The 16554-nt window shown below is 26.1% G+C and overlaps 1 protein-coding gene across 3 annotated transcripts in view; it reads right to left on the reverse strand.

The window, feature by feature from the left end:
- stumps (DBB domain-containing protein stumps) overlaps window positions 1-16554 on the reverse strand; it is a 269256-nt gene that overhangs the window by 48673 nt on the left and 204029 nt on the right. Inside the window, exon 1 of one of the 3 annotated variants that reach the window (XM_075292691.1) lies at window positions 1332-1680. The exons of the other annotated variants lie outside the window; for them this stretch is intronic. Coding sequence (XP_075148806.1) covers window positions 1332-1377 — 46 coding nt within the window. The 5' untranslated portion in view covers window positions 1378-1680. Of the gene's footprint in view, window positions 1-1331; window positions 1681-16554 lie in introns of those variants that run through there. 3 annotated transcript variants of the gene reach the window in all.

The following is a 16554-nucleotide window of genomic DNA, read 5'->3' on the forward strand; positions in this document are numbered from 1 at the left end:
AGCCTATAAACATATATGTGTTTAGTAGCTTAAAGCGCTATTTAACAGGGAGCGATATTGAATTAAGTTGGTGGTTGTTGCTTGTTATTACAAAATTAACATTTTATTTTTCCTTGGGCAATTGATCAGCTACTTCTTTGATCCTTACAAACTGTGTGGTCCGCTGTTCGAATCCCCGTCCGGCAAAAGGTAAAATTAAGATAAAAAAATCATAAAATTGAATAATTTCTTCTACAATGTTTGTATTACAGAAAAAGGTGCTAAGAACTAAAAAATCTCGTGGAAGTGAGAAAGATGTCGGGGAATATACAATTAGGCAGAAACAAAATTTTGAGCATTCAGGTCGAAAACCTATGTTGTTAGCACCTATATTACCTGTTTATTTTCATAATTCATTATGATTGTAAATATATAAATAAATAAATAAAATTTTGAGCACAATATTGTTTGGGAGAATTTTTTTTAAGCATATAATATTTTTGGGTGCAAAATGCTTCCAAAAATATTATATGTTCACATAATAACATATTGTTTTTTGGAAGACAACATTATTGAATTTGGATGCAAAAATACAAAATGTTTGGAACTTAGACTACCCAAACATATATTGTTTAGACCAATATGCTTTCAAACATATTATATATTGGAAGAGATCAAACATATAAATGTTTGGGCAATACCCAAAAATGTATATGCATGAAGCAAAATATGTTTGGGAGTATATGTTACAGAAGCGATTTTTTGTGAGGGTGTACTCTCCCTTACAATCCTGCTGAAATAGTGCTCCATTTTTTGCTGGGTAGCAGTGTCCATCTTTGTGTCTAATTCAAGAAATATTTCAATCAGTGGTAACTTATGTATTGCGAGGAAAACAAAAATGGACGGACGGTCAACCTAGTCCTAATACGGCGATTCTATCAGACTTCCAACTATTCTAAATCTTTTAAATTTGTTATTTTTATTTTTTTTCACGTTTATTATATTAAATATTAATAGAAAATGGATATTAATAATGGAAAATAAAAATAAAATGTTTTTAATCATATTGGAAAATAGTTTTTTTTTTATAAAAATATAGGTTTTGACTTTACATGTTTCAGACTTTATAGTCCAAAGTACAATAAAATTTTTGATTTACATTTAACGTATTTATCATCCTGCCACTATTGAGTTTTTATGGTCCAGTTAAAATATACATACAAAGATTTTTAAATTGACATTTTAAAATTGCCTATATTTTTAACTTAACCATTTTCTAATATTAAAATAATAATAAACATATACAAAACAAATAATTATTTGCACATCGCATATCCATACTAAAAACTTACCACAACAAAATGTATCCATTTCAATTTCATCCATTTTCAAAACCATATTTAATCGCTAACTATTAGATAAGGCTTGAAGTAACGAAATAATAAACCACTACATAAAACAGTCAAAAACAAATAACGTTCACAAATCTTTTCACATATCTAGGTCACAGCATTTAAAAAGAGTCATTAGTGGATGTAGTAACACTACATTTTCCAATAACATAATATTGCATTATTCTTTTTTTCACACTAATGTATTCGTTATATTAATTTTCTTATTATTATTTTTCTTGCAAATTAAATTTTGTATGTCATAACTACTTTTCCGCGCAGGCGTAAACTTTGCGAGACCTTCAACTTTAACAAAACGCATACACATAACTACTGCTGCCATTCAATTAACAATCCTGCCTGGGTTCTGTGGTAGAAAAGCTCTAGAGTAAAAAAAAAACTTCTAACCAACAACGAATGAAGTGGCGAACCATCAATCGATTGAACGAAGTACAATAAACGATCAAGAAAAATACGAATACGGCTTAAAGTGTGTAATTGTATGTGATAGCTAGAAGAGAGAGATTGTTTTGTTATTGACAAATGGCTTAAGGAAAATTGAGTATAAATATCTAAGTACTCTCAACGAGCGGGAGAGAGAGAGTGAGAGTTAGGAAAAACGTTAAATTGAAATAAAGAGATAGAAATTAATAAAAACTTCAACAAAATGTGCATTGCCTATGTTAGCAGTTATAAACACAAACACACTCTATTACATTACTACAACAATATAAATGATTGCAGTAGGCAATACATCGCAAAGGCAAAAAATTGTTTTTGTTTTTTTTTCTCTCTAAAGAAATATACTAATTTCCATTTTGTTTGTCGCCCTATGTTCATTGAGGTACGTGCTTAGCTCGTAAAATAATCCACATCAGTTTGGATGGGAAGGGCGGGTAATGTAAGCCTCAATCGTACGTCGAAGAGCAAAGAAGCTTGCAAGTACCTAAATCCATATATAGACTTGAATGTCCAAGCTTTGCTTGAAAATCACATTAAAGTCTGCCTGCCTTGGTATTGACGCCATTTGTCATATAAATTTGGCGCATTAACTCTTTACAACTTAGCCAGTCTACTCGGGGCATAATTAATACCAAAATAAAATAATATTTAAAGAAAAATTATGGTAAAATAATTATTGGTATTGTGGCAGTTGTGTCCATTATATCTTTGTCTTAGTTGTTGCATTTCGTTTTGGACTAATTTATGCAAATTTTGTTTTTATTAAAGTTTGAAATAGCGGCAATTAATTTCTGAACATGGCTACACAATACCTTTAGGGGACTTTATTGTAAAAACTCTAACACAATCTGGGTTATTAGAAATGTCAATATTTTTTAGATAGATGATAGCCATGAAAGCAATTAATCGAAGAAGTTGGTCATACGACAATATTTTGTTTCTTAGAAATAGAAATATTTTTCATTTTATGTTAATGAAATTCTCGACATATAAAAGTTTTCTTTAAAAGCAAAAAAAATGATAATCACTAATATGCTCTTTGGTAAACACAAGAAAATGTTGTTAGTTTAAATATTATTTTAAAAAGAGAGATTTTAAACCCTTTATATCGGTATATATAAAATATACCTGTCTTAATAACATATTTCTTAAAATAATTTCACTATAACTAATATATAATACATATTTTAAACAGTTTTGTCCGTCTTGGGATCTATAATGAGCCATGTCAAAAATAGCATTTTTGGATGAACATTAGAAGAAATCACTTCCGTTTTTTTTTTTTTGTTTTGCTGGGAATTTAAATTTCTCTACCATAGTCGAAACTAGATTCGTGACCACTCTCCAAAGAAAAAACTAAAAATTCAATGGAAAACATAAATTAATGATATATTTTGCTCATATCTCCTTAAATGTGTGTCTAGAAACCAAAAGGACCTACAACTTTAGCTCATCCTCAAAAATGTCTAAAATTCAGAAAGACTCTTAAAAGATCAAAATTTAACAAAAAAAAAAATTCTCTGGTCTCCTTAAATATACGTCCTAAAGCCCAAAAAATCAAAAATTCTATTAAAAAAAAAACTAAAAATGGAAATTGTCCATAACAAACTTATTTGGTTCATATTTTCATAAACCTATGGCTACACGCAAAGAAAAAAAACGTTTGCAAAATGTGTACCGAAAACGTTTTTCTTTTATTTGAGTTTTTTGAATTGCTTCGAAAATTTTAAACTTTTATCACCAAAAAATTCGCTTGTTACAAAATTTTTATTTTTTCAATAAAAAAAAAGTTACTTTTGAAACAACAACACAGTCCATTTCGTTTATATCAAACACTGTTCTTTTCTGACTTTAATAAGACACATTTTACAGTTCAAAATTTAATATACTACAATGTAATTTTGAACATTTTTTCGGAATCTTCCGAACATATCTGGAATATATGTAAAAAAAAAAACTTTGGTCGAAGTAGGGATCGAACCCACGATCCTTGGCATGCAAGTCGGACGTAGCAGCCACAGCTCCACGGTGCCAAACTAAAATTTTGTTTGTTTCTGTTAAATAAACTTTGTTTATTCGGTTCGTGGGCGCCGCAAGCTATGCTATATAAATATAACTCATATGGATATTTATCTATTGATGACCATAACAGGTACATAGCTCAGTGATTAGTGTGTTGGCTTACAAAGTGCATGGTCCGCGGTTCGATTCTCCATCCAGGCGAAGGTAAACAAATTTTAAAAATTTATAAAATTGTATAATTTCTTCTACATTGTTGGTATTACGAACATTGTTGGTATTACGAACCTCGTGGATGTCAGAAAGATGTAAAGGAAAATGCAATTAGCAAGAAAACAATGTTTTTTTTTTTTTTTGAGTTTGTCTTTATGAAATTGTTTTTACATCCTGGAAAAGAATAAACGTTTATCACAAAAAGTATATACTTTTCTTCCAAATACACTTCCTTACAGCGAAAAGCAAATGAGAAACGAACTTTGGCTATATACAAATCTGTTATAAAATACAAAACTGTTAGAATTTCGGCATAAAACTAATAAGGATTTTCATCGAAATAACTTCAGGACATTTTCAATATGAGCAATCGTAAGTATATACGTATTCATGAATTCCTGGCAAACTGCCTCTCATGGTGCTTCCAAAAGTATTCGGTAAGCACTCCAGACTTGGAGATAAGAAACAAGTCCTTCATTATTGAGATAAAACTGAAATCGAGCTACACTTCTCGATATCACAAAAGACTTCCTAATAATATTTTCTAGTTTGAATTAATTTTTGCCCTTATCTAATGTGATGTGCTCCACACATATTAGAGACTTCAACCACAGCTAACGAAATCTAGTGGGCCTTGTTATATTTTGAAAAATGTCTAAACGCGATAGTTGCAATACACATTAAGAACATCTACATCTGTATAGGTCATTGCAACTTATGCGCATTACTCTATATGTTATAGTTTTTTATTGTAAAACTGCAAAATCATAATGTTTTACAATATTTGACATTAACCCATTTCGCTCCCACTCGAGGCATACATAATCTACCAACTTTTGGAGAAAAATGTTACCAAAATCTACCAAACAATAATTTTTTTTTGCAAAATTTTATTTCTATAGAAAATTTTGTTAAAATTTTATTTCTATAGAAAATTTTGTCAAAATTTTATTTCTATAGAAAATTTTGTTAAAATTTTATTTCTATAGGAAATTTTGTCAACATTTTATTTCTATAGAAAATTTTGTCAAAATTTTTTTCCATAGAAAATTTTGTCAAAATTTTATTTCTATAGAAAATTTTGTCAAAATTTATTTCTATAGAAAATTTTATCAAAATTGTATTCTTATAGAAAATTTTGTCAACTTTTTATTTCCGAAGAAAATTTTGTCAAATTTTTATTTCTGTAGAGGCATACATAATCTACGAACTTTTGGAGAACAATTTTTCCAAAATCTACCAAACAATAAAATTTTCTTTTGCAAAATTTTATTTCTATAGAAAATTTTGTCAAAATGTTATTTCTATAGAAAATTTCGTCAAAATTTTATTTCTGTAGAAAATTTTGTTAAAATTTATTTCTATAGAAAATTTTGTCAATATGCTATATCTATAGAAAACTTTGTCAAAATTTTATTTCCGTAGAAAATTTTGTCACAATTTTATTTCTATAGACAATTTTGTGAAAACTTTATTTCTATACAAAATGTAATCAACATTTTATTTCTATACAAAATTTAATCACAATTTTATTTCTATACAAAATTTTGTCAAAATTTTATTTCTATAAAAAATTTTGTCAAAATTTCTATAGAAAATTTTGCCAAAATTTTATTTCTATAGAAAATTTTGTCAAAATTTTATTTCTATAGAAAATTTTGTCAAAATTTTATTCTTATAGAAAATTTTGTCAAAACTTTATTTCTATAGAAAATTTTGTCAACATTTTATTTCTATAGAAAATTTTGTCAACATTTTATTTCTATAGAAAATTTTGTCAAAATTTTATTTCCATAGAAAATTTTGTCAAATATTTATTTCTATAGAAATTTTGTCAAAATGTTATTTCTATAGAAAATTTTGTCAAAATTTTATTTCTATAGAAAATTTTATTTCCGTAGAAAATTTTGTCAAAATTTTATTTCCATAGAAAATTTTGTCACAATTTTATTTCCATAGACTATTTTGTGAAAACTTTATTTCTATACAAAATTTAATCAACATTTTATTTCTATACAAAATTTAGTCACAATTTTATTTCTATATAAAATTTTGTCAACATTTTATTTCTATAGAAAATTTTGCCAAAATTTTATTTCTATAGAAAATGTGTCAAAATTTAATTTCTATAGAAAATTTGTCAAAATTTTATTTCCGTAGCAAATTTTGTCAAAATTTTATTCTTATAGAAAATTTGTGAAGTACCTCTTAGTTGAAGAGGAATACCAAACAGTAAAAAAAACTTCAATTTTTGGTAGAATTCTGCGAGTTTTCGCATAAAAAAATGTTTTATATATCAAAATGAACAAATCTTAAATAAAATAAATTTTATTCCTATAGAAAATTTTGCCAAATTGTATTTTGTCAAAATTTTATTTTTATTGAAAATTTTGTCAGAATTTATTTCTATAGAAAATTTTGTCAACCATTTATTTCTATAGAAAATTTTGTCAACATTTTATTTGCTATAGAAAATTTTGCCAAAATGTTATTTCTAAGAAAATTTTGTCAAAATTTTATTTCTTAAAAAATGTTGTCAAAATTTTATTTCTATAGAAAATTTTGTCAAAATTTTATTTCTATAGAAAATTTTGTCAAAATTTTATTCTTATAGAAAATTTTGTCAAAATTTTATTTCTATAGAAAATTTTGCCAAAATTTTATTTCTATAGAAAATTTTGTCAAAATTTTATTTCGATAGAAAAATTTGCCAAAATTTTATTTCTATAGAAAAATTTGCCAAAATTTTATTTCTATAGAAAATATATGGACTACCTTTTAGTTGGAGAGGAATATTCTGCAAAATCTACGAAAGCATCAATAATTCTACCACTCTACCAAACAGTAAAAAAATCTACAATTTTTGGTAGAATTCCACCAATTGTGGCAACCGTTTCCGCTGCTCGATTTTTCGCATCACTTTTTTCAAAAAAAAATATTTTTATAAACAAAATGGAAAAATTTTAAATAAATTTTTTATAGGTATTAAGTCAGTAAAAAAATCTTCTTTAATTCGGTATGTGCAATACCATCGAATGTGAGGGACTGAGGGTTTTTAAAGGAAATTTAAACCATATTTTTTTAAACTTTTTAATTTAATTTAAAAAAATGAAATTAAAACAGAAAATATTAACCAATTATATGTAACCGTTCCATAACAAACAAAAAATACAATTTATATGTACATGTGTGACTTTACTTGTGTGAAACTTGACTGTTCGAAATTTCGAGCATGAAAAATCTGAATATGGTTTGAGTCAAGATTTTTCAAAAAACGTATTTTTTATCAAAATGGTAAAATTTTAAATAAACTTTGTTATAGGTATTAAGTCTCTTTCAGCAAAAAACAAAACTCCTCTCTAATCCCATAAGCCCCTACAATCGAGTGTGAGGGAGTGAAGGTTTTTAAAGGAAATTTCTTAAACCATATTTTTTGAAACTTTTTAAATTAATTTAAAAAAATAAAACTAAAACAAAAACTATCACCCAATTATATGTATCCGTGCCTTAACAGAAAAAATACGTGACTTTAATTATGTGAAACTTGACTTTTCGAAATTTCGGACAAGAAAAAGCGGAAAATTGGTTTGGGTCAAGATTTCTAACATCAATGAGCCCTAATTACATTAAAAAACGTATTTTTTCTTAAAAAAAAAAGATCTCGGAGCGAAATGGGTTAAATCATCTCTTTGGTAAAGAGTATTAATTTTTTTTTACTTCCTGGAATAATTAAACAAAAATGCCAACTCAAGAATTTGCGTGAGACTATCTCCGATGAACTTGAATTCAAACAAACCTGACTGTATATTTTTATCCAACAATCAATTATAGATTCTAAGAATAGTAATAACAATAATAATAGCCATACATTTTTTGCTATGAGAAAATAATTCCCAGGAATTATAAAAACTATGGTTGACAATATCATGACATTTCGGCATTTTTTCTCATCAACAATATTCAAAGATAGAAAAAAGGAATTCTCTATATAAACACATATAAAGCCAAACAACAATGTTTGAGGATCGTAGTTTACCAAGATGAAGAATATTCCCCAATCCCCCTCTCAAAAAAAATACAGAAGCCATACCACAACAAAATCCAAAATGAATTCTGACACACGTAGAAATTTCTATGTTAATCCTTAAATCATTAAATCGTGACCAACATAACCAATATTTCCAGAAGCCACTCAAACAAATTAACATAACTAAATAATAAAAAAAAACGAAACAAAACACCATAGAAAAAAGCAAATGGGCAAAATATAAAATAAAAGAAAATATCAATAATCCTTAAAAGGTACTCGTATAGCTGTTACGCGCGCATGCGCATAAACATTTCAACACCTGATATGTGAGACAATACGTTAGAGAGCGCTGGCTTGTCACAGGTATATTTGTTGTTTGAATAAAACGGTGTCTTCTATTCGTATACAAGGAAGACGAAAATCTTGGTTAATTGAAAATTTAAATTTTTATTTGCCAAAGCCATATTAACAACATGACAATAAAACCAATGAAACATGCAAAAGGTACATGTGTTTTATGTTTTCCTGTAGTTTTTTCTTTTTTTTTTTTTTGTTATTTATACGAATTAGCTACTTTGCCCTAAGCCATATAAAACTTTAATCACGTTTTTGGCCTGTCGAAAAAAATGGTAATAAGCAAAAAGGTTCCTTGGCATTCGGTTGTGGAATATATATATATTTTTTTTAATTTTTGAATTATTGTGGGCATTTTGTCAATATTTTAGTAGTTTTGATGGTCATTATTATTTGGCGTCTTTATGGACATTAAACTTTGATATGAAATGCATTTATAAAATATAGTGAATTACTGGCAAACTCCATTCAACACATGGAAGTTGGAAAAAATATATACAAGAGGATGGTTCCAAAAGTACTTAGCATACAATAAAAAGGAAAAAATACTTTCTTCACACTGAAAAAAAAAAGCATACTCGGTTACAAAGATTTTGTCTTTACTTTAAAAAATTTGGTATTGATTCCGAGCCAAAGAAGCGGAGAATACAAGTAAGGATACTTTTAAGACACAATTCTCTTTTAAATTTAGGTTTTGTGTACTTGCTTCTAGGAAGCAAATTTTAATTTTTCGCTTTCTCAGCTTTTTTCTTCATATGCTATAAAAGTCCTTTAAAAACGAGTTAACGGCAACTTCATTTTCCAAATTAGGACTCGACTTCCAGTAGAAATTATGCTATGTTTGAAGTAAAAAACTTCTTTAAAATAAAGTTTTGAAAAACATGTCCTATATTTGAACGATTTTTTGCATTATAGACAATTTCATTAAATTTAAAGAATTTTTCTGAATTATTAAAGTCAAGTTGACCTTAGCCTATAAATTTTTTCTTTCATGTCAAATCACTTAATTATAAGGACAATACGACTTCATTGAAAAGTTTATCAACTTTTGGACAAGGAAAATAACTTTATATTAGAGAAATGCGTCTTCTATGCTAAGCAAAATTTGTATTCGTATTTTAAAGACATGAAATCTTTGACCTCACGACAATATTTTTTTCAGTGCAGGAACGAAAATTTAGACAAACGAAATTCTCCTTTCTTATAGAGTATTTTCTTTTAGTCCAAACAAACCTAAATTTATGATATGCGATTCAACGATTGTCTCCAATTCTTCTTATTTGCCTTTAAAGAAAATTCTTTAACGTGAAAAGAAAACTTTACTTGTCTAAAACTTCGTTCTTAAGAAAAGAAAACTCTTTTTTCATTGTATTTAATTGAATATTTTTTAAATTCAAATACGATTTTAACTACAAAATTGCCATATTTTCTGAGTATATTCTCTTTTCGATACACAGTTGGCAAAATTCTACCAAAAATTTTAGATTTTGTACCCTTTGGTAGATTGGTAGAATTCTTGATGTTTTGGTAGATTTTGCAAAATATTCCTTTACAACTAAAAGGTATTTCAATTTCCTATAGAAATAAAATTTGGACAAAATTTTCTGTAGAAATAAAATTTTTACAAGATATTCTAATATGAATAAAATATTCTTTGAAAATATAAATTTGATAAAAAATTGTATGAATATAAAATCTCGACAAAATTTTCTACAGACATAAAATTTTGACAAAATATTCTATAGAAATAAAATGTTGACAAAATTTTCTATAGAAATAACATTTTGACAAAATTTTTTATAACAATAAAATTTAAAAAAAAAAATTCAATAAAAATAAATTTTCAAATTTTCTACAGATAGGTTAGGTTAGGTTGGGTGGCAGCCCGATGTATCAGACTCACTTAGACCATTGTGATACCACATTGGTGAATTTTTCTCTTATCAATAAGTGCTGCCCGATTCCATGTTAAGCTCAATGACAAGGGACCTAAAACCACTTAGAGAAGCTTTGAAACCCTCAGAAATGTCACCAGCATTACTGAGGTGGGATAATCCACCGCTGACAAACTTTTTGGTGTTCGGTCGAAGCAGGAATCGAACCCACGACCTTGTGTATGCAAGGCGGGCATGCTAACCATTGCACCACGGTGGCTCCCTAATTTTCTATAGATATAAAATGTTGACAAAATTTTCTATAGAAATAAAATTTTTACAAGATTTTCTATAGAAATTAAATTTTGACAAAATTTTCGATAGAATTAAAGTTTTGACAAAAATTTTCGACAGAAATAAAATTTTGACAAAATTTCCTATAAAAATAAAATGTTGACTTAATTTTCTATAAAAATAAAACTTTGACAAAATTTCCTGTAGAAATAAAATTTTGACAAAATCTTCAATAGGAATAAAATTTTGACAAAATTCTCTAAAAAAATAAAATTTTGACAAAAATTGCTATGGAAATAAAATTTTGACACAACATGCTATGAAAATTAAATTTTTGACAACATTTTCGTTCGAAATAGAATTTTGACAAAATATTCTAAAGAAGTAACATTTGAAATAAAATTTTTCCATGGAAATAAATTTTGACAACATTTTCTATAGAAATAAAATTTTGACAAAATTTTTTATAACAATAAAAATTAGAAAAAATTTTCTATAAAAATAAATTTTCAAATTTTCTATAGATAGGTTAGGTTAGGTGGCAGCCCGATGTATCAGGCTCACTTAGACTATTCAGTCCATTGTGATACCACATTGGTGAACTTCTCTCTTTACACTATGTGCTGCCCGATTCCATGTTAAGCTCAATGACAAGGGACCTCCTTTTTATAGCCGAGTCCGAATGGTGTTCCACCTTGCAGTGAAACCACTTAGAGAAGCTTTTAAACCCTCAGAAATGTCACCAGCATTACTGAGGTGGGATAATCCACCGCTGAAAAACGTTTTGGTGTTCGGTCGAAGCAGGAATCGAACCCACGACCTTGTGTATGCAAGGCGGGCATTCAACCCTTGCACCACGGTGGCTCCCCCATTTTCTATCGATATAAAATGTTGACAACATTTTCTATAGAAATAAAATTTTGATAAAATTTTCGATATAAATAAAATTTTTACAAGGTTTTCTATAGAAATAAAATTTTGACAAAATTTTCGATAGAAATAAAATTTTGACAAAATTTTCTATAAAAATAAAATTTTGACTAAATTTTCTATAAAAATAAAATTTTGACAAAATCTTCTATAGAAATTCAATTTTAACAAAATTTTCAATATGAATAAAATTTTGACAAAAATAAAATTTTGACAAAAATTGCTATGGAAATAAAATTTTGACAAAACATGCTACGAAAATTAAATTTTGACAACATTTTCGTTAGAAATAGAATTTTGACAAAATATTCTAAGTAACATTTGAAATAAAATTTTTCCATGGAAATATTTTTTTGACAAAATTTTCAATAGAAATTAAATTTTCACAAAATTTTCTATAGAAATTCTATTTTGACAAAGTTGTCTATAAAAATAAAATTTTAACAAAATTTTCTTTAGAAATAAAATTTTAACAAAATTTTGTATAGAAATAAAATTTTGATAAATTTTCTATGGATATAAAATTTGGCAAAATTGTGAATAGAATAAATTGTTGCCAACGTATTCTATAAAAATAAAATTTTGACTAAATTTTCGATAAAAAAAGCGGAAAAAATGTTGACAAAATTTTATGTAGAAATGTTGTTAACAAAATGTTCTATAGAAATAAAATTTTGACAAAATTTTCTATAGAAATAAAATGTTTACAAAATGTTTTTTTGGAAGCACAAATTCGATAAAATATCCTATGGAAATACAAACTAGTTAAAATTTTCTATGGAGTTAAAATTTTGACAAAAATTTTCTATGGAAATAAAAATTTGACAAAATCTTCTATAGAATTAAAATGTTGACAAAATTTTCATAGAAATAAAAGTTTGAAAAAGTTGAATATAGAAATAAAATGACAAAATTTCCTATAGAAATAAAATGTTGACAAATTATTCTATAGAAATAAAATTTTTAAAAAATTTTCTAAGGAAATTAAATTGTGACAAAATATCCTCTAGAAATAAAATTTTGACAAAAGTTTTTATAGAAATAAAATTCGTCAACATTTTCTATGGAAATACAATTTTGACAAAATTATCTATAGAAATAAAATTATGATAAAATATTCTATAAAAATAAAATTTTGACAAAATTTTCTATAGAAATAAAATTTTGAAAAAAAATCTATAGAAATACAATTTTACAAAATTTTCTATAGAAATAAAATTTTTTGCAAAACGTTTTATACAGATAACATTTTGACTAAATTTGTATGCAAATTACATTTTGACAACATTTTCTAGGGACATAAAATTTTGACAAAATTTTCTATAGAAACAACATTTTGACAGAATTTTGTATAAGAATTTTATTTTGACAAAATTGTCTACACAAATAAAATTTTGACAAAACTTTCTATAGAAATACAATTTTCTATAGGAATTATATATTGACAAAATTTTCTACACAAATAAAATTCTGAAAAATTTTTTATACAAATAAAATGTTGACAAAATTTTTATACAAATTAAATTTTGACAACATTTTCTACACAAATAAAATTTTTACAAAAATTGCTATTTTTCGCTATTTTTATTTTGACAAAACTTGCTAAGAAATCAGATTTTGACAACATTTTCGATAGAAATAGAATTATGAAAAAATATTCTAAGGAAGTAACATTCTGATGAAATTTTCTATGGAAAAAAAAAATTCCATGGAAGTAAATTTTTGACAAAATTTTCTATAGAAATAAAATTTTCATAAAATTAAATTTTGATAAAGTTGTCTGTAAAAATAAAATTTTAACAAAATTTTGTATAGAAATAAAATTTTGTATAGAAATAAAATTTTGTATGGAAATAAAATTTTGTATAGAAATAAAATTTTGTATAGAAATAAAATTTTCTATGGAAATAAAATTTGGCAAAGTTTTGAATAGAAATAAAATGTTGCCAACGTTTTCTATAAAATTTGTTATAGAAAAAAATGGACTAAATTTCCTAGAGAAATCAAATTTTGACAAAATTTCCTTAAAAAAAATTGACAAAATTTTCAATCGAAATAAAATTTTGGCAAAATTTTCGATCGAAATAAAATGTTGACAAAATTTTCTATAGAAATAAAATTTTGACACAATTTTCTATAGAAATAAAATTTTGGCAAAATTTTCTACAGAAATAAAATTTTGATAAAATTTTCTATAGAAATAAAATTTTGACAAAATTACACTTGGACCATAGATGCTCCAACTTCCATCAGAAAAATATGTTTTCTCAAGCCCTATAAAATGGCCTCCTAGTCACGGTTGCCACAGTTGACAAAATTCTACCAAAAATTGTAGATTTTGTACCCTTTGGTAGATTGGTAGAATTCTTGATGATTTGGTAGATTTTGCGAAATGTTCCTTTATAACTAAAAGTTACCTCAATTTCCTATAGAAATAAAATTTTGGCAAAATTTTCTATAGAAATAAAATTTTGACAAAAAGTTCTATAGAAATAAAATTTTGACAAAATTTTCTATAGAAAAAAATTTGACAAAATTTTCTTAAGAAATAAAATTTTGACAAAATTTTTAAAATAGAAATAAAATTCTGACAAAATTTTTATAACTTCAATATCTTCAACAAAATTAATTTTATTGTTAGGCCATACTATCAAAGCCCATTGTGAGTAACTGTCTTTTTGCAGAGTTATTAACTTTCCAGTGTTGGGAAAACACAGTTAAAATGTTTTTAAAACATTTAAAATTCGACACATTTATACACCCAAAAAAGTGTTGCTAAACATTTCTTTTGAAGAAAAAAAATATTATTTTTTTAACTAACTACAAAAATTAAAAAAAAATTGCAAAATACGATTCTTATATATTTAGTAGATTTTTGGTAAAATTTTCTTTAAATTTGATAGATTATTTTTGGCACGAGTGGCAATCGTGATCTTAGCACCTGGTATCATTTTATCCTTTCCCACATAGAAAGAAAAATATTAATAAAATTAGTATTTAATTTAACACTAATATCCAATTTAATTCCACCGAGAGTTTGAAAAATTATGAAAAGTTTTCGTTTAGCTTAGTAGGGGATTTGCGATAAGAACTAAGCATTTCGTGGTTTGTCCACAAAAACACTTGAGACAAATATAGAAAACTTTTCAGTCAAATATGGAAACAGCTAATAATTGTCAAGTTGAATTGTCTTTTAAATGGTTTGTACTTCCATATTTTAAAAAGAGGAACTAAAAAAAACTTAGCAAAGAAGAAACTATATACCTATTAAAATAAAAACAGTATACAAATGCTTCCGTGCTAGTTGCTTAGATTTTCAAATTTTTTTCAATTACGAAAATATAGAAAAAACACTCTAGCATTTAGTTTAAAATTGGTTCCTATGTACATTTTAGTTTTCCTAATTGTGTTTATGTTACAACACCATTATTTTTTTTTTATATCGATTTGTCGTCTATGCTATACCATATTTGCAAAGTGTCGGTGTTATTACAGCTGCTTTGGAACTCTTTGATTGTTTGCTAAAGCAAAAAAATATGGTCAACGGAAATGTTGTCATTTTGGCCATATGCCCATGTATGTCAATAAATGTCAAGTCTTAGCCAGTTCCAAAAGAATGGGATGGGGCGAATTGTGTGAATGTGAAAGATAAAAAACATAGATTGCTATTTTGACCAAATCCCAAAATTGGATGGCACTATAGAAGGAGTATTGCTGATGGAAAACATTAAGGAATATAGATTTTGTGACCCATATTCATAAAAAGTAAAATATTCGATTTTTATCAATTTTTTAGCTTTTTCTTCTGTTATTTTTAAACCAATATTTTCATACTCATCACATGGTCTAAATTATGTAGTTCTTATTTGTTTTCCTTATGTCGTCTTAAACTTAAAATAAAAACATATTTTTTTTATCTTTTACTTCAATGGCCATTGACGGTGATTTTAAGATATTTTATTTGAGATAAGTTCAAGAAGAATTCTCATAGATTGTATGCATATTATTTAAAATTTTTTTATTTATCCATAATTTAAATTTTTGACATTTCTGTCAACACATATCAAGATTTTTCATTTCGTGCCTCATTTGGTTTTGAACAAATACGTGAGATTTTTATAAAAGTCGAACTACAAAAAAAAAACCAGAAGTAAACATATGGTTAAAAAAATATAAAAGGCAATGTTGAGTGGCCAGTTAAGGTAGCTAGATATCAACGAGGGCATATAAATAGAATTTAATATAGGAGAAGTTATTATCTGAGAACATATTTAGATTATTATCCTCTCACACATACAATAAAATATAGCTAATGAAAAATCCATTAAAAATCGGTATAGTAGCTCCTCATCCATATCTCCGAAATATAATTTGCTTATTTTCCAAAAATCATATATTTTACCTATCTGTCCAATCTATCAACTATATTGACTCAAAGTGATCTCAAAGTGAAAAAAAAAATAGGAAAAATTATTTCTCTTTCATATTTTCACTTGTGATAATTTAACACGGAAAGTTTCCAATGTACGAAGGGTGTTTAGTACTTTTCTTAGGAAAATCATTGAAACATCATGAAAACATCTGGTCAAGTTGAAAGGGAAGCTAAATGACTGGGCTAAAAATTATATAGACAAACTATTTGCTTCCCTTGATTTCCCTGATGAGTAAATTCACATCAATATTTTGTTATAGCAGGTGTAGATGATTTTCTTGGGGTGAATGAAGAACGCAGAGTTCATAAAACTCAAATATTTATGGGAGCGTCGGACAATTACAAAACTACATTGAAGAAACTTTGTACTTGTTATGAGTTGTTTCTTTTAACTTTATAGAAGCCTGGCATATGGGTCATTCTACATAGGAAATTGTTGGTGACTTGGATATGTTTTTTAAGTATCTCAAATATCCAACAATTTAATTCGTAAGCAGATATATATAATTTTTAATATTAAATTTTTAATTTTTTAATAAATTTTTAAAAAATTTCAAATAATTTTGAATCGGTTTC

This window comes from Haematobia irritans, chromosome 1, assembly GCF_050003625.1.
Source record: "Haematobia irritans isolate KBUSLIRL chromosome 1, ASM5000362v1, whole genome shotgun sequence".
In the NCBI taxonomy this organism is placed as follows: domain Eukaryota; kingdom Metazoa; phylum Arthropoda; class Insecta; order Diptera; family Muscidae; genus Haematobia; species Haematobia irritans.